The 19,739-nt window shown below is 45.7% G+C and overlaps 1 protein-coding gene across 1 annotated transcript in view; it reads right to left on the bottom strand.

Moving 5' to 3' along the window:
- Positions 1 to 224: 224 nt before the first annotated feature.
- Positions 225 to 19,739, bottom strand: part of LOC139253887 (histamine N-methyltransferase-like) — a 48,968-nt gene continuing 29,453 nt past the window's right edge. Inside the window, exon 5 of the mRNA XM_070873601.1 lies at positions 225 to 326. Coding sequence (XP_070729702.1) covers positions 225 to 326 — 102 coding nt within the window. The remainder of the gene's footprint in view (positions 327 to 19,739) is intronic.

The raw sequence follows: 19,739 nt of genomic DNA on the forward strand, positions 1-19,739 counted from the left end.
TATTACTTGCATATTATTGTTGAAAATAATTTTCCCATTTTCCTCTCTTGAGCACTGAGGCTGGCGCAGGTATTGAAGAACTTCAGCCTTCAGATCCGCGGGGTCAGTTTTCCTAAGGTTCAAGGATTCTGTGAGGAAATGGAACAGAAGCTCTCCATTTTCATTTCCTTCAGTGAAACACTCTGTAATATCCAGGTCAGAGGAAAGCTCATAGATCTTATACTTCATTCGCATGTCATCAAGCATTTTGCGGACATCAAGCAAAAGACAACCGCGAGGAAAACGGGATCCAAATATTTTCCGAAGTGAATGCCATCCACTGCCATCTGTTGATAGTAATATTTGAAATATACTTTCAAAGATATATTAATTTGATTGAAAAGCTGCTGACAAAATTGGTTATATTAAATAGGAGTCCTCGGTAAATTATTTCTTTATGTCTTGATAGTATTTATAAATTATTTCTGTTGTCTGGGAAACAAATAACCCTGCTGTAACATATGTATGCTAAGCTACATGGATTGAGAACTGGTTGTCAGACAGGAAGCAAAGAGTAGGAGTAAATGGGTACTTTTCAGAATGGCAGGCAGTGACTAGTGGGGTGCCGCAAGGTTCTGTGCTGGGGCCCCAGCTGTTTACACTGTACATTAATGATTTAGATGAGGGGATTAAATGTAGTATCTCCAAATTTGCGGATGACACTAAGTTGGGTGGCAGTGTGAGCTGCGAGGAGGATGCTGTGAGGCTGCAGAGCGACTTGGATAGGTTAGGTGAGTGGGCAAATGCATGGCAGATGAAGTATAATGTGGATAAATGTGAGGTTATCCACTTTGGTGGTAAAAACAGAGAGACAGACTATTATCTGAATGGTGACAGATTAGGAAAAGGGGAGGTGCAAAGAGACCTGGGTGTCATGGTACATCAGTCATTGAAGGTTGGCATGCAGGTGCAGCAGGCGGTTAAGAAAGCAAATGGCATGTTGGCCTTCATAGCAAGGGGATTTGAGTACAGGGGCAGGGAGGTGTTGCTACAGTTGTACAGGGCATTGGTGAGGCCACACCTGGAGTATTGTGTACAGTTTTGGTCTCCTAACCTGAGGAAGGACATTCTTGCTATTGAGGGAGTGCAGCGAAGGTTCACCAGACTGATTCCCGGGATGGCGGGACTGACCTATCAAGAAAGACTGGATCAACTGGGCTTGTATTCACTGGAGTTCAGAAGAATGAGAGGGGACCTCATAGAAACATATAAAATTCTGACAGGGTTAGACAGGTTAGATGCAGGAAGAATGTTCCCAATGTTGGGGAAGTCCAGAACCAGGGGTCACAGTCTAAGGATAAGGGGTAAGCCATTTAGGACCGAGATGCGGAGGAACTTCTTCACCCAGAGAGTGGTGAACCTGTGGAATTCTCTACCACAGAAAGTTGTTGAGGCCAATTCACTAAATATATTCAAAAAGGAGTTAGATGAGGTCCTTACTACTCGGGGGATCCAGGGGTATGGCGAGAAAGCAGGAATGGGGTACTGAAGTTGCATGTTCAGCCATGAACTCATTGAATGGCGGTGCAGGCTAGAAGGGCCGAATGGCCTACTCCTGCACCTATTTTCTATGTTTCTATGTTTCTACCCATGTATATCATTAACGGTTGGTATACATTAGGAAAGAGTTTGTCAATTGATGTATAGATTGTATATTGCTAATCTTGATTTGCTGAGTTAAAAAGTAATGTACTGTTTCTCAGTTTCAAATATGAGAGAATCATAGAATGATGCAGCACAGCAAAAAAAAGTTATTCAACCCATCAAGTGTTTCTCCACACATCTAATTCCATTCAATTTCCCATACCTTTTAACATTTCCCTTTTTCAAGTACTTAATTCCCTTTTGCAAATCTCTATTGACTCTGCTTTAGACAAGTGAAATTTAGTGTAACATTTTGATTTAAATTTTAAAACTCTAGTTCACAGAAGTTGCCTGCCAGTAGCAATTAACTGTCAGTCAGCTTTAAGTGTTAGTGTTCATTTTGAACAGGTGTCAATCACAGGAGATAGGGTATTTGAGTCAACACTTTTAAATTGGGTGTAGATCTTAAGAGTAACAAAGTCAAGTTTTTCAGAGCACAGAGTGGACTTAAAGAGTGGTTTATTTGGGAATTCAGAGAAGAGTGGGAAGGAGTTGCAGCTTTTCCCCCAAACTATTTTAGTGCTTTGTGTTGCAGTTAGATATTTAATTAAATTACCCGTTATGTAATCTAGATCAAGTAAGACAAGGAACTAAACTGTAAACTAAGTTACTTAAATACAAATGTAATTACAATTAATTAAATAGAACAAGGTCATACAGGAATGGCAGTGCAGGTGGTGTGCTGCAACTATAGCATATGGTAGTTTGTGGAGAGCATTGTGATCCTGGACAACCACGGTTGCAGTAAGTGCCTGCATCTTGAGGAACTTCAGCTCAGAGTTGTTAAGCTGGAGTCTGAGGTGCAGATATTGCAGGGCATCAGGGAGGGTGAGAGTTACCTGGAAACTTTGATCAAGGTGACAGTCACACCCCTTAGGTTAGGTAGTGGTATAGGTCTGGTTAGTGGTCAGGAAAAAGAGGGTGTGATTGAACTCAAGCAGATAAGGGGACCACAGGTGCAGTTCTGGAGGAGCCTCAGCCTTTGGCCTTATCGAACAGGTATGAGGTTTTTGCTGCCTGTGGATGAGGGAAATCCTGCAGCATGGATGAGCAGGTTGACCATGGCACTGTGGTGCAGGAAGCCATTCAAGTATGTGGTGGGGTGGGGGCGCGGTGAGTGAAAGGGAATGCAATTTTGGTAGGGGACAGTATAGTCAGAGGGATAAATATTGTTCTCTGCAGCCATGACCAAGAGTTTTGCAGGTTGTGTTGCCTGCCCAGTGCCAGGGTTAAAGACACATCCATGTGACTGGAGAAGAACTTGATGTGGGAAGGGAGGATCCAGTGGTTGCGGTCTACGTAGGAACCAATGACATAGATAGAACTAGGTTCTGCTGAGAGAGTTTCAAGATTTTCAAGAGTTGGGGTCCAAATTAAAAAGCAGAAACTAAAAGGTAATAATCTCTGGATTGTTATCTGATCCACGCACTAATTGTGAAAGGGATAAGTAGATTAGAAAGTTAAATGTGTGGCTCAAAGAGTGGTGTGGGAGGCAGGAGTTTTGCATCATGGGGCACCAGTACTGGGGAAAGAGGGAGCTGTTCCATTGGGACAGGCTCCACTTGAACTGGGATGGAACCAGTATCCTGGCGAATCGAATAACTAGGGCAGCAAACAGGGCTTTAAACTAATGACCGGGGGGGGGGAAATTCAGGAAAGAGTAAATTTAAAAGCAGCAAGAGGAATGTCAAGGCTCTAGAGCAAAGCAGAGTTTTGGGTAAAAATAAGCAGAGTGGGTCAGGAAGGGACAGAGAGTAACAAAGGTAATCGGGCATCACTGACTAAGGTGACATCAGGGAAAAATAGAAAAAAGTCAAAGCGAAAGGCACTATATCTGAATGTGCGAAGCATTCGCAACAAAATAGTTGAATTAACAGCGCAGATAGAAACTAATAGGTTTGATCTAATAGCCATTATGGAGATGTGGTTGCAAAGTGACCACATTTGGTAACTAAATATTCCAGGATACTTAACTTTTAGAAGAGATAAGCAAAATGGAGGGATAGCCCTGATAATAAAGGATGGGGTGAACATAAGAACATAAGAAATAAGAGCAGGTGTAGGCCATTTGGCCCCTCGTGCCTGCTCCGCTATTTAATACGATCATGGCTGATCCGATCATGGACTCAGGTCCACTTCCCTGGCCGCTCCCCATAACTCCTTATCCCCTTATCAGTTAGGAAACTGACTATCTCTGTCTTAAATTTATTCAATAACCCAGCCTCCACAGCTCTCTGAGGCAGCGAATTCCACAGATTTACAACCCTCTGAGAGAAGAAATACTTCATCTCAGTTTTATTCTAAAATTATGCTCCCTAGTTCTAGTCTCCACCATCAGTGGAAACATCCACTCTGCATCCACCTTGTCAAGACCCCTCATAATCTTATACGTTTCGATAAGATTACCTCTCATTCTTCTGAATTCCAATGAGTAGGGGCCCAACCTACTCAAGCTTTCCTCATAAGTCAATCCTCTCATTTTCGGAATCAACCTAGTTGAACCTCCTCTGAACTGCCTCCAAAACAAGTATATCTTTTCTTAAATACGGAAACCAAAACTGTGGTGTATGTAGCACACAAATCACTGACTCCACACGGTCTGGTGTAAATCTAACTGCTGTGACCTTCATCCTTTATTGTTCAGCTCCAGAGTGCCTCTCAGGTGTGGTGGTCAGCCTTATATACCCCTTGTTGCAGGTACTATCAGGTTTCCCATCACAGCGCCCTCTGTGGTGTGGCATAGTGCTTACATTACATTTAAGGTACTGAGATGATACACACATCATTACATAACATCACCTTCCCCCCCCCCACCAGGACACAGGACAACGATACACACATCATTACATAACATCACACTTGTCCAACGGAAGGCAGGTGGACATAGATAGTGCGTTAGTATGGTACATATTATCTGGTACATTAACTGGTTATTGATTGGGAACGGATCCTTGATTTCCTTGTTAGCCGTTATCATTAATTGTACTTCATCCATTATTTTACACAAATACAGTGGCCATTCAGCATTAAAAAGTAATTCTTATTATAAATTCACTATCTCACATTAACATAGCTCATTTTAGACTCGCTCTGCCTTACAGAAGTCCTTTGTGGGGACCACCTCTTGGTAAGGCCCTTTTAAGACTCCCGGGTGCATTTCCTTTTTAAGGCGCCATCTTTGATGCAGGAGGATTCCACGAGGCTTCTCCTTGGGCGCCGCCATCTTTGATGCTCTGCTGCTCCGACACGATGCCGCCGCCATCTTCTTCTCCGCCGCTCCGGATGCCCTCCGCCGTCGCAGCCTCCGCTCCCCTCCGCTGCCACCTGACTTGCCGCTTCTCCAGCAGCCGCACTTGCCATGTCCCCCACGGCCTCCCATGCGGCCGCCGTGGCCACCAACCTCCAGCTGCTGCCGCTGCCCGACGCTAACAGCTCCTCGGCGGGGCTCTTCCGAACCGCCGGCCATCCTGGATCCCTCGCACCCCGCCGGCTCACTCCCCCCCCACTAGGCCCCTCTGTACAGGGCTGCTTGCCTGTGGGGGCTGAGGCTGCAGGGTCTCTGTGTGAGGTCTGGGCCTGGGACTTGCCTGTGGGTGGATTGAGGCTGCAGCTCCAGCTCGGTCGGCGCTGCTCTCTGGGGACCCGGGGCATGGCAGCACCCCGGGGAGCAGCTGCTGTGGGGTGATGAAGTCTTCCCAGCTCCCACGGACCGTCCCCATCCAACGCCGGCCGAGGAGTGTCGGCCCATCGCCTGCAACGACCCTCAGAGGTAAAGTGTGCGTCTCGTCCCTGTGGGATACCTGCACCTCCGCTCTGCCAAGAACAGGTATTAGTTCCCTGGTGTAAGTACGCAGCTTCACCGTAACCGGGACCAGCTTGGGTCGTGCAGCTGGGTTAATCCACAGTTTATCAAAAGTTCTCCGACTCATCAACAATGGACCTGAGCCCGTGTCCACTTCCATACTCACAGGGACTCCGTTGATTTTTACTTCCCTTATCACTGGGGGCGAATCGTCGGTACACGTGTGCAGTCCAAACATCTCATCATCTTCTACCTGCTCCTCGCTGAACAGTAGATCATCCCCTATCTCCTCAGCCACATGGTGAGTCCGATTTCTTTTACACATACGCTGAAGGTGGCCTTTAACGTGGCAGGTATTGCACGTATACTCCGCAAACCTGCACCCGTGAGCCCCATGGCTTCCTCCACAATGCCAGCATGGTGCTACTTGATTGGCCCCCCTCAACGGACTCAAGTTCCAGGATCCCGAGGTCCGTGTTCTCTGCCCCGGGCAGAGCCACGTTCTGCAGTTTTGTCCGTGGTGGGCGCTATCCTGTGGACAGTGCCTGCCGGGTTCGAGACTGTGTGGATCATTTGCTTGGTGCTGCAAGTCGAGGTCATATGTGCCCGACTGATGGCGATGGCCTTTGTCAGAGTGACTGTGGGTTCCGTGGCCAGCAGCTTGTGAAGGAGGCCCTCGTGGCCAATCCCCATAACGAAAACATTCCGCAAAGCCTCGTCAAGGTGTGCGCCAAAATCACACGGCACCGCGAGTCTCCTGAGGTCCGCAGCATATTTGGTGATATCCTGGCCCTCGGGTCTGCAGTGATGGTAAAATTTGTATCTGGCTGTGAGGATGCTCTCCTTCGGTTTCAACTGGTCACAAATGAGCTCAGTCAGCTCCTCGTATGACTTGTCCCTGGCGCTCCCAGGTGCCAGCAAATCTCTGACGAGACAGTAAATCTCATCTCCACAACTGGAGAGCAATATCGCCTTACGCTTATCTCTCATTGCATATGTGTCCTCCGTCAGGTCGTTTGCTGTGAAGTAGTACTCGAGCCTTTCCGTAAAGGCCTCCCAATCATTGCCCACGGTAAAATCCTTTAGCGAGCCCAGAGTAGCCATGGTTGCGTGGAGTTCGTCCGCTTCCTCGTTGCCAATGTGGTGTATGTAGCACACAAATCACTGACTCCACACGGTCTGGTGTAAATCTAACTGCTGTGACCTTCGTACTTTATTGTTCAGCTCCAGAGTGCCTCTCAGGTGTGGTGGTCAGCCTTATATAGCCCTTGTTGCAGGTACTACCAGGTTTCCCACCACAGCGCCCTCTGTGGTGTGGTATGGTGCTTACATTACATTTAAGGTACTGTGACGATACACACATCATTACATAACAAAAACTACAAACAGTATTCCAGATGTGGTCTCACCAGTACCCTGTATAACGATAGCAAGACTTCCCCACTTTTGTACTCCATCCCCTTTGCAATAAAGGCCAAGATTCCATTGGCCTTCCTGATCACTTGTTGTACCTGCATACTAACCTTTTGTGTTTCATGCACCAGGACCTCCAGGTCCCGCTGTACTGCAGCACTTTGCATTTTTTCTCCATTTAAATAATAACGTTCTTCGATTTTTTTTCTGCCAAAGTGCATAACCTCACACTTTCCAACATTATACTCCATCTGCCAAATTTTTGCCCACTCACTTAGCCTGTCTATGTCCTTTTGCAGATTTTTTGTTTCCTCCTCACACATTGCTTTTCCTCCCATCTTTGTATCATTAGCAAACTTGGCTACGTTACACTCAGTCCCTTCTTCCAAGTTGTTAATATATATTGTAAATAGTTGGGGTCCCAACACTGATTCCTGCGGCACCCCACTAGTTACTGATTGAGACAATAGGGGGAAAGGATCTTAACTCGGAAAATCAAGAAGTAAAATCAGTGAGGGTGGAGCTAAGAAACAGCAAGGGGCAGAAAACATTGGTGGGAGTGGCCTCCAAATAGTAGTGGTAATGTAGGGCACAGTATAAATGAGGAGATTCGAGGTGCATGTAACAAAGGTAATACAATCGTCATGGGGGACTTTAATCTACATATAGACTGGGCAAACCAAATTTGTAGTAATAGTGTGGAGGACAAATTCATGGAATGTATACAAAATGGTTTTCTACATCAGTATTTTGAGGAACCAACTAGAGAACAGGCTATTTTAGGTCTAATATTGTGCAATGAGACAGGGTTCATTAATAACCTTGTACGAAAGGGGGTCTTAGGGCAGAGTGAGCATAATATGAAAGAATTTTACATTAAGTTTGAAAGTGATTTAGTTAAATCCAAAACTAAGGTCTTAAATCTAAACAAAGGAAATTAAGTAGATATGAGGGTTAAGTTGGCTAAGGTAGATTGGAAAACTACATTAAAAGGTATGATAGTAGACAAGCAATGGCTAGCATTTAAAGAATTAATACATAATTTACAACAAACATACATTCTTAGGGCACAGGACCCCACAGGAATAGTGGTCCAACCGTGGCTAGCAAGAGAAGTTAAAGATCGTATTAGATTAAAAAAAAGGCTTATAATGTTGCCAAAAAGAGCAGTAAGCCCGAGGATTGGGAGGATATTAGAATTCAGCAAAGGAGGACCAAAAAATTGATAAAGAAAGGGAAAATAGAATATGAGAGTAAACTAGCAAGAGACTTAAAGACAGACAGTAAAAGCTTCTATAGGCATGTAAAAAGGAAAAGATTAGCGAAAGTAAATGTGGGTCGCTTACAAGCTGAGACAGGAGAAATTATAATGGGGAATAAGGAAATGGCAGAAAAATTAAACAAATATTTTGCGTCTGTCTTCACGGAAGAAAACACAAAAAACCTCCTAGAAATAGTGGAGTGCCAAGGGTCTAGCGACAATGAGGAACTGAAAGAAATTACTACTAGTAAAAAAATAGTACTGGAGAAATTAATGGGATTGAAAACTGATAAATTCCTTGGACCTGATGGCCTACATCCTAGGGTTTTTAAAGAGGTGGCTGTAGAGATAGTGGATGCATTGGTTATCATGTTCTAAACTTCCATAGATTCTAGAATAATTCCTGCAAATTGGAAGGTAGCTAATGTAAGCCCCTATTTAAGAAAGGAGGGAGAGAGAAAATGGAGAAATATAGACCAATTAGCCTCTCATCAGTAGTCGGGAAAATGCAAGAATCTATTATTAAGGACATGGTAACAGGGCACTTAGAAAATAATAATGGGCAGAGTCAACACAGATTTATGAAAGGGAAATCATGTTTGACAAATCTGTTAGAGTTTTTTGTAGTTATAAGTAGTAGATTAGCTTAGAGGAGGGACCAGTGGGTGTGGTGTATTTCGATTTTCAGAAGGCATTCGATAAAGTGCCAGACAAGAGGTTATTGAACAAAATGAGGGCTCAAAAACAGAGAGTAGGAATAAACGGGTCATTTTCAGGTTGGCAAGCTCTAATTAGTGGGGTACTGCAAGGATCAGTGCTTGGGGTTGGGGAAATTTGAGCCCTTTGTTTCTAGCTTTTCACCATTTAGAAAGTACAAGTTGTACCTCTCCAGTCCGGGACTCTTTAGTCTGGAAACATCCCTGGTCCACCATCAGTCCCGGCGTGGGTGGCGTCCATTGAAAAAAATAATTGTGGCTCCACGTGTTAAATGTACATGTGATGCATTTTGGATGACAAATCTTGACAGCCTTTCCCTGGCCAGCTGAAGGTTTGGCTGGAGCTGTGGTTTGACACACGCTCCTCACTGCCGAGGCCGCTTCTCCTTGCCTGATTGGCGGCGTGCGCACATGTTCTTAAGGCTGCAGCTGCAGCGCCGGGCTGAGCCGACATTTTCCACTCCCCCAGTCTCAGGGGGTTGTCTGTGTGTGTATTGGTGCGAGGAGGCTGCCGCTTCCACCAGTCAGGCTCTGCTCGCGGCTTACACATGGACTGGCGCCAGGAGTAGGATCATGGATAAGGGTTGGCAGCTCTCCTTGACTTTATCCTCCATTTTATCTCCGAGCTCTAGTTTTTTTTTGTGTGTATGTATGTGGTTTTTTGAGGTGTTGATGTCGGTATTCATTGAGGTAAGCGGGCCAGGCAAGGAAAGAGAAGGGAAGGGCAAGTGGCTGACTGAGGCGTCGAAGCCGGGCCTGAGGATTTAAAAAAATGAAGTGATTTTCGATGATTAAATGCTGCACAGTGCATGCGCAGAACACATCCGGGTCAGTGTCAGTGTTGTCATCAGTGGACCTCCTGTGGCTCGGAAAATTCTCTGGTCTGGCAGCGGTCAGGTCCCAAGGGTGCCAGACTAGAGAGGTCCAACTATACCCTGTTCTATCTTTTTTATGTCTAAAGTGCATAACCTCACATTTGCCTACATTGAAATCCATTTGCTACCGTTTTGCCCATTCACTTAATCTATCAGTCTCTCTTTGTAATTTTATGCTTTCATCTACACTGCCTGCAATGTCACCTATCTTTGTGTCATCGGCAAATTTAGATATCTGGCTTTCTATCCCATCATCTAAGTCAATAGTTGAGACCCGAACATAGATCCCTGAGGGACACCACTTGTCACATCCTGCCAATTAGAATACCTGCCCAATATCCATACTGTCTGTCTCCTGCCACTCAGCCAATTTCCTAAACAGGTCACTAATTTGCCTTCAATTCCATGGACTTCAACCTTAGTTAACAATCTCTTATGAGGGATTTTATCAAATGAGTTCTGCAACTCCATAAAAATAACACCATAGACATTTCCCTGTCCACTACTTTAGTCACCTCTTCAAAAAATTCAATCAGGTTCGTCAGATATGACCTACCTTTTATAAATCCATGTTGGCTCTCCCTGATTAACTGGAAATTTTCATGGTGTTTTGTCATCCTAGTTGAAACATAGAAACATAGAAAATAGGTGCAGGAGTAGGCCATTCGGCCCTTCGAGCCTGCACCACCATCAATATGATCATGGCTGATCATGCAACTTTAATACCACATTCCTGCTTCCACTCCATATCCCATGATCCCTTTAGCTGTAATGGCCACATTGAACTCTCTTTTGAATATATCGAACGAACTGGCCTCAACAACTTTCTGTGGTAGAGAATTCCACAGGTTCACAATTCTCTGAGTGAAGAAGTTTCTCCTCATCTCCTAAATGGCTTACCCTTTAGCCTTAGACTGTGAGCCCTGGTTCTGGATTTCCCCAACGTCGGGAACATTCTTCCTGCATCTAACCTGTCCAATCCTGTCAGAATTTTATATGTTTCTATGAGATCCCCTCTCATTCTTCTAAATTCCAGTGAATATAAGCCTAGTCGATCCAGTCTTTTCATATGTCAGTCCTGCCATCCCGGGGATCAGTCTGATGAACCTTCGCTGCACTCCCTCAATAGCAAGAATGTCCTTCCTCAGATTAGGAGACCAAAACTATACACAGTATTCAAGGTGTGGCCTCACCAAGGCCCTGTACAACTGCAGTAAGACCTCCTTTCTCCGATACTCAAATCCTCTCGCTATGAAGGTCAACTTGCCATTTGCCTTCTTCACCGCCTGCTGTACCTGCATGCCAACTTTCAATGACTGATGTACCAAAAAACCCAGATCTCGTTGCGCATCCCCTTTTCCTAATCTGTCACCATTCAGATAATATTCCGCCTCCCTGTTTTTGCCACTAAAGTGGATAGATAACCTCATATTCATCTACATTATACTGCATCTGCCATGTATTTGCCCACTCACCTAACCTGTCCAAGTCACCCTGCAGCCTCTTAGCATCCCCCTCACAGCTTACACTGCCACCCAGCTTAGTTTCATCTGCAAACTTGGAGATATTACATTCAATTCCTTCATCCAAATCATTAATATATATTGTAAATAGCTGGGGGCCCAGCACTGAACCTTGCGGTACCCCACTAGTCACTGCCTGCCATTCTGAAAAGGACCCGTTTCTTCTTACTCTTTGCTTCCTGTCTGCCAACCAGTTCTATATCCATGTCAATACATTACTCCTAATACCATGTGCTTTAATTTTCCACACTAATCTCTTGTGTGGGATCTTATCAAAAGCCTTTTGAAAGTCCAAATAACCACATGCACTGATTCTCCCTTGTCCACTCGACTAGTTACATCCTCAAAAAATTCTAGAAGATTTGTCAAGCATTATTTCCCTTTCATAAATCCATGCTGACTTGGACCGATCCGGTCACTGCTTTTCAAATGCGCTGCTATTACATCTTTAATAATTGATTCCAACATTTTCCCCACTACTGATATCAGGCTAACCAGTCTATAATTCCCTTTTTTCTCTCTCCCTCCTTTTTTAAAAAGTGGGGTTACATTAGCTACCCTCCAACCCTCCAATCTATTTTTAATTATGGTAATTTCCCGACAACAGATCTTAGGTTAGCTGGTCTACAATTCCCTTGTTTCCCTCTCTCACCATTCTTAAATAGCAGAGTGAAATGCAGAATTTTCCAATCTAAAGGAACGGTTCCTGAATTGAGAGAACTATGGATGATTATAGTTAGGCCATCTGTAATGTGCTCACCTACTTCCTTTAAAACCATGGGATGGAAGCCATCTGGTCCTGGGCATTTGTCGCTCTTTAATGCCTTCCTTTTCTTCATTACTGTTATTTTGCTTAAATTATGTTTGTTGCGTCCCTGTCCCTGATTTGCTATTAGTTTCCTTGCAATTTCTAGTATGCTATCCTCTTCCTCTACTGTAAATACTGATACAAAGTAATTACTCAACATGTGCACCATTTCCTTATCATTAACAATATCACCATCATCAGTTTTAAAGAAGCCAGCATTTCTCTTGACCACCTTCTTTTTCCTAATATAAATTTTGTATTACTTATTCTCCTTTTCAAACACTATGTTTCACATTTCTCCCTTTCAAACACTACGTTGAACTTGATCATGTTATGATCGCTGCTGGATAAATGTTCATGCATTGTTAGGCTGTTAACTAAATCTGGCTCATTACTCATTGCTAAATCTAAAATGGCATACCCCCTTGTTGCCTCTAGGACATATTGTTGCAGAAACCTATCCCGGGCACACTCAAGAAATTCTGGCATGTGCTAGTCTGCTTATCCCAATCTACATGAAGTTTAAAATCCTCCTTTAAAACCACTCTGCCTTTGCTACATGATTGTCTAATCTCTACATTTATTAAAATCTAGCACTTTGAAGCTGCTACCAAGGGACCTATATGCAAATCCCACTAGTGTCTTAAATCCTTTTCTATTTCTTAATTCTATTCAAAGTCTCCACTGCCTGCTTATCATTAAAGTGATTTCACCCTTAATCACTAAGGCTACTCCTCCCCCTCTTCCATTTTCTCTCTTTCCTGTAGACCTTACAACCTGGTATATTTAGTTCCCAGTCCTGACCGTCTGACATGGTCGTGCAGCCATGTCTCAGTAATGGCTACCATGTAATAACCCTCCAAGTTGAATTTGTGCCTGCAGTTCATTCAATTTATTCCTCATACTCTTTGCGTTTGTATAAAGAATGCCTTATTTGGGCCACAGACCCTAGCCTGTTCTTTAGCTCTAATGTTTTACTCACTTGATCCTTATTTCTCTCTCCTGGTTTAATCACTTTACATCTTTTAGTTTCACCTTTACCTGTCATGCCTGCGCACAATTTCGGACTGTTACTCTACTCCCTTCCCTTTTGTTTGTATTTGAACTACTATTTATACTACATTTTCCACCTGAGCCCTTGGTAGGGCCTCGGTTGAATCCGATGAGACTTCTGATCAGAGGGCCAGAAGATGGGCAAAACCTACTTCGGCCAGGATTGCGCTCTTTTTCTGGTTTGCCATTTTCATAGGGCAGGTGTGGACAAACTTGCTGCTACCCCTCCCCCCCTCAGCACCCAAATACATCTGGGTGTGTTTTGCATAACCTGGGAATTCCACCCCATACACCAGTCAGTCGAGGAGGTGGGAGCTCGGAGCAGCGCGAGTCCGGAGTCGGCGAGAGGCCTATAAAGGCCAGCGGGAGTCGAGCAGTTCGAGCAGTCAGTCGAGGAGGCGGGAGCTCCGAGCAGCGTGAGTCCGGGGTCGGCGAGAGGCCTATAAAGGCCAGCGGGAGTCGAGCAGTTCGAGCAGTCAGTCGAGGAGGCGGGAGCTCGGAGCAGCGCGAGTCCGGGGTCAGCGAGAGGCCTATAAAGGCCAGCGGGAGTCGAGCAGTTCGAGCAGTCAGTCGAGGAGGCGGGAGCTCGGAGCAGCGCGAGTCCGGGGTCGGCGAGAGGCGTGCCGGTGCAGCTACAGGGAGAAGGCAACGAAAGAAACAAAGGTGACGTCACAGCCTAGGGGGTAAGTGATTGGCTGCTGATTGGTGAGTAGTTTTTCTTTTTCTTCTTATATCAGTGAGTAACTTTTAACATTGTTGTTGCCAATTTAAGTGTATCTAAGGGTTCAGTCATGGCAGGAGAGCTCGGTCGGGTGTTAAGCTCCTCCTGTACCATGTGGGAACTCAGGGACACTTCCGGTGTCCCTGACGACTATATTTGCAGGAAGTGTATCCACCTCCAGCTCCTGACTGTCCGCCTTGCGGGGTTGGAGCTGAGGGTGGATTCGCTCTGGAGCATCCACGATGCTGAGAATGACGTGAGTATCACGTGTAGTGAGTTGGTCTTACCGCAGGGAAAGGGTCCACAGCCAGCTAGGGAATGGAAGACCAGCAGGAAGAGTAGTGCAAGGAAGGTAGTGCAGGGGTCCCCTGTGGTCATCCCCCTGCAAAACAGATACACTGTTTTGAGTACTGTTGAGGGGGATGACTCATCAGTGGAGGGCAGCAGCAGCCAAGTTCATGGCACCGTGGCTGGCTCTGCTGCACAGGAGGGCAAGAAAAAGAGTGGGACAGCAATAGTGATAGGGGATTCAATGGTGAGGGGAATAGATAGACGTTTCTGCGGCCGCGACCGAGACTCCAGGATGGTATGTTGCCTCCCTGGTGCAAGGGTCAAGGATGTCTCGGAGCGGGTGCAGGACATTCTGAAATGGAAGGGAGAACAGCCAGTTGTCGTGGTGCACATTGGTACCAACGACATAGGTAAAAAAAGGGATGAGGTCCTACGAAACGAATTTAAGGAGCTAGGAGCTAAATTAAAAAGTAGGACCTCAAAAGTAGTAATCTCGGGATTGCTACCAGTGCCACGTGATAGTCAGAGTAGGAATCGCAGGATAGCTCAGATGAATACGTGGCTTGAGCAGTGGTGCAGAGGGAGGGATTCAAATTCCTGGGGCATTGGGACCGGTTCTGGGGGAGGTGGGACCAGTACAAACCGGACCGTCTGCACCTGGGCAGGACCGGAACCAATGTCCTAGGGGGAGTGTTTGCTAGTGCTGTTGGGGAGGATTTAAACTAATATGGCAGGAGGATGGGAACCTATGCAGGGAGACAGAGGGAAACAAAAAGGAGGCAAAAGCAAAAGACAGAAAGGAGATGAGGAAAAGTGGAGGGCGGAGAAACCCAAGGCAAAGAACAAAAAGGGCCACTGTACAGCAAAATTCTAAAAGGACAAAGGGTGTTAAAAAAACAAGCCTGAAGGCTTTGTGTCTTAATGCAAGGAGTATCCGCAATAAGGTGGATGAATTAACTGTGCAAATAGATGTTAACAAATATGATGTGATTGGGATTACGGAGACGTGGCTCCAGGATGATCAGGGCTGGGAACTCAACATTCAGGGGTATTCAACATTCAGGAAGGATAGAATAAAAGGAAAAGGAGGTGGGGTAGCATTGTTGGTTAAAGAGGAGATTAATGCAATAGTTAGGAAAGACATTAGCTTGGATGATGTGGAATCTATATGGGTAGAGCTGCAGAACACCAAAGGGCAAAAAACGTTAGTAGGAGTTGTGTACAGACCTCCAAACAGTAATAGGGATGTTGGGGAGGGCATCAAACAGGAAATTAGGGGTGCATGCAATAAAGGTGTAGCAGTTATAATGGGTGACTTTAATATGCACATAGATTGGGCTAGCCAAACTGGAAGCAATACGGTGGAGGAGGATTTCCTGGAGTGCATAAGGGATGGTTTTCCAGACCAATATGTTGAGGAACCAACGAGGGGGGAGGCCATCTTAGACTGAGTGTTGTGTAATGAGAGAGGATTAATTAGCAATCTCATTGTGCGAGGCCCCTTGGGGAAGAGTGACCATAATATGGTGGAATTCTGCATTAGGATGGAGAATGAAACAGTAAATTCAGAGACCATGGTCCAGAACTTAAAGAAGGGTAAATTTGAAGGTATGAGGCGTGAATTGGCTAGGATAGATTGGCGAATGATACTTAGGGGGTTGACTGTGGATGGGCAATGGCAGACATTTAGAGACCGCATGGATGAATTACGACAATTGTACATTCCTGTCTGGCGTAAAAATAAAAAAGGGAAGGTGGCTCAACCGTGGTTATCTAGGGAAATCAGGGATAGTATTAAAGCCAAGGAAGTGGCATACAAATTGGCCAGAAATAGCAGCGAACCTGGGGACTGGGAGAAATTTAGAACTCAGCAGAGGAGGACAAAGGGTTTGATTAGGGCAGGGAAAATGGAGTACGAGAAGAAGCTTGCAGGGAACATTAAGGTGGATTGCAAAAGTTTCTATAGATATGTAAAGAGAAAAAGGTTAGTAAAGACAAACGTAGGTCCCCTGCAGTCAGAATCAGGGGAAGTCATAACGGGGAACAAAGAAATGGCAGACGAATTGAACAAGTACTTTGGTTCGGTATTCACTAAGGAGGACACAAACAACCTTCCGGATATAAAAGGGGTCAGAGGGTCTAGTAAGGAGGAGGAACTGAGGGAAATCTTTATTAGTCGGGAAATTGTGTTGGGGAAATTGATGGGATTGAAGGCCGATAAATCCCCAGGGCCTGATGGACTGCATCCCAGAGTACTTAAGGAGGTGGCCTTGGAAACAGCGGATGCATTGACAGTCATTTTCCAACATTCCATTGACTCTGGATCAGTTCCTATAGAGTGGAGGGTAGCCAATGTAACCCCACTTTTTAAAAAAGGAGGGAGAGAGAAAACAGGGAATTATAGACCAGTCAGCCTGACCTCAGTAGTGGGTAAAATGATGGAATCAATTATTAAGGATGTCATAGCAGTGCATCTGGAAAATGGTGACATGATAGGTCCAAGTCAGCATGGATTTGTGAAAGGGAAATCATGCTTGACAAATCTTCTGGAATTTTTTGAGGATGTTTCCAGTAAAGTGGACAAAGGAGAACCAGTTGATGTGGTATATTTGGACTTTCAGAAGGCTTTCGACAAGGTCCCACACAAGAGATTAATGTGCAAAGTTAAAGCACATGGGATTGGGGGTAGTGTGCTGACGTGGATTGAGAACTGGTTGTCAGACAGGAAGCAAAGAGTAGGAGTAAACGGGTACTTTTCAGAATGGCAGGCAGTGACTAGTGGGGTGCCGCAAGATTCTGTGCTGGAGCCCCAGCTGTTTACATTGTACATTAATGATTTAGACGAGGGGATTAAATGCAGTATCTCCAAATTTGCGGATGACACTAAGTTGGGTGGCAGTGTGAGCTGCGAGGAGGATGCTATTAGGCTGCAGAGTGACTTGGATAGGTTAGGTGAGTGGGCAAATGCATGGCAGATGAAGTATAATGTGGATAAATGTGAGGTTATCCACTTTGGTGGTAAAAACAGAGAGACAGACTATTATCTGAATGGTGACAGATTAGGAAAAGGGAAGGTGCAACGAGACCTGGGTGTCATGGTACATCAGTCATTGAAGGTTAGCATGCAGGTACAGCAGGCGGTTAAGAAAGCAAATGGCATGTTGGCCTTCATAGCGAGGGGATTTGAATACAGGGGCAGGGAGGTGTTGCTACAGTTGTACAGGGCCTTGGTGAGGCCACACCTGGAGTATTGTGTACAGTTTTGGTCTCCTAACTTGAGGAAGGACATTCTTGCTATTGAGGGAGTGCAGTGAAGATTCACCAGACTGATTCCCGGGATGGCGGGACTGACCTATCAAGAAAGACTGGATCAACTGGGCTTGTATTCACTGGAGTTCAGAAGAATGAGAGGGGACCTCATAGAAACGTTTAAAATTCTGACGGGTTTAGACAGGTTAGATGCAGGAAGAATGTTCCCAATGTTGTGGAAGTCCAGAACCAGGGGTCACAGTCTGAGGATAAGGGGTAAGCCATTTAGGACCGAGATGAGGAGAAACTTCTTCACCCAGAGAGTGGTGAACCTGTGGAATTCTCTACCACAGAAAGTAGTTGAGGCCAATTCACTAAATATATTCAAAAGGGAGTTAGATGAAGTCCTTACTACTCGGGAGATCAAGGGTTATGGCAAGAAAGCAGGAAGGGGGTACTGAAGTTTCATGTTCAGCCATGAACTCATTGAATGGCGGTGCAGGCTAGAAGGGCCGAATGGCCTGCTCCTGCACCTATTTTCTATGTTTCTAATATCATCATCATAGGCAGTCCCTCGAAACCGAGGAAGACTTGCCTCCACTCCAAGAGTGAGTTCTTGGTGACTGAACAGTCCAATACGAGAATAACAGTGCCTGACACAGGTGGGACAGGCAGTCGCTGAAGGAAAGGGTGGGCAGGATTGGTTTGCCGCACACTCCTTCCACTGCCTGCGCCTGTTTTCTGCATGCTCTTGGCGACGTGACTCGAGGTGCTCAGCGCCCTCCTGAATGTTCTTCCTCCACTTAGGAGTCCCTGGCCAAAGACTCCCCTCGGTGTCGGTGGGGATGTTACATTTTACCAAGGAGCTTTTGAGGGTGTCCTTGAAACATTTCCTCTGCCCACCTGGGGCTCGCTTGCCATGTTGGAGTTTCGAGTAGAGCACTTGCTTTGGAAGTCTTGTGTCAGGCATGCAAACAATGCGGCCCGCCCAACAGAGCTGGTCGAGTGCGGTCAGTGCTTCGCTGCTGGACTGGTCGAGGACGCTATCGTTGGTGCGTCTGTCCTACCAGGGGATTTGCAGGATCTTGCGGAGACATCGTTGATGGTATTTCTCCAGTGATTTGAGGTGTCTACTTTATATGGTCCACATCTCTGAGCCATACAGGAGGGCGGGTATCACTACAGTCCTGTAGACCATGATCTTGATGGCAGATTTGAGGGACTGATCTTCGAACACTTTCTTCCTCAGGTGGCCGAAGGCTGCGCTGGTGCACTGAAAACGGTGTTGAACATCGTCGTCGATGACCGCCCTTGCTGACAATAGGCTTCCGAGGTATGGAAAGTGGTCCACGTTGTCCAGGGCCGCGCTGTGGATCTTGATTACTGGGGGGCAGTGCTGTGTGACGGGCCCAACATAAGGCCTCAACAGAGAGCGGGTGAGTTCCATTGTTGCCTTTGGAAAGGTCTGGTATCTTAAGCCCAAGGTGATGAATCCCAGAAGGAATCGGCTGCCTACAACTTCTGAGAAGTGGCAAGTAGCATTCGTGCCACACAAGTGCCAGACAATAAGTATCTAATCATCTCCCATTGATATTCAGCGGCATTACCATCATTGAATCCCCAAAATCAAGATCCTGAAGTCACCATTGACCAGAAACTTAACTGGACAAGCCGCATAAATCTTGCGACTACAAGAGCAGGTCAGAGACTAGGTATTCTGCAAGTGACTCACCTCCTGACACCCCAAAGCCTTTCCACCATCTACAAGGCACAAGTCAGCAGTGTGATGGAATCCTCTCTACTTGCCTGGATGAGTGCAGCTCCAACACCACTCAAGAAGCTTAACACCAACCAGGACAAAGCAGCCCGCTTGATTGGTACCCCATCCACCACTTTAATATTCATTTCCTCTACCACTGCCGCACCGTGTCTGCAGTGTGTACCATATACAAGATGCACTGTATACAACTCACCAAGGCTTCTTCAACAGCACCTCCCAAACCCACAGGCTCTACCACCTGGAAGGACAAGAACAGCAGGTGCATGGGAACACCACCAACTCCAAGTTCCTCTCTAAGTCACACACCATTTTGACTTGGAAATATATTATTGTTCCTTCAACTTCGCTGGGCCAAAATCCTGGAACTGCCTACCTATCAGCACTGAGAGATTATCTTCATCTCACCGACTTCAGTGGTTCAAGAATGCAGCTCATGACCACCTTCTCAAGGGCAATTAGGGATGGGCAATAAATTCTGGCCTTGCTAGCGATGCCCATATTCCATAGATAATTGAAAAATAAACAGCTGAACCTGCTTCTGTCCTCACCCATCTTCTAAAAACA

The sequence above is a fragment of the Pristiophorus japonicus genome, chromosome 3, assembly GCF_044704955.1.
Source record: "Pristiophorus japonicus isolate sPriJap1 chromosome 3, sPriJap1.hap1, whole genome shotgun sequence".
Lineage (NCBI taxonomy): Eukaryota > Metazoa > Chordata > Chondrichthyes > Pristiophoridae > Pristiophorus > Pristiophorus japonicus.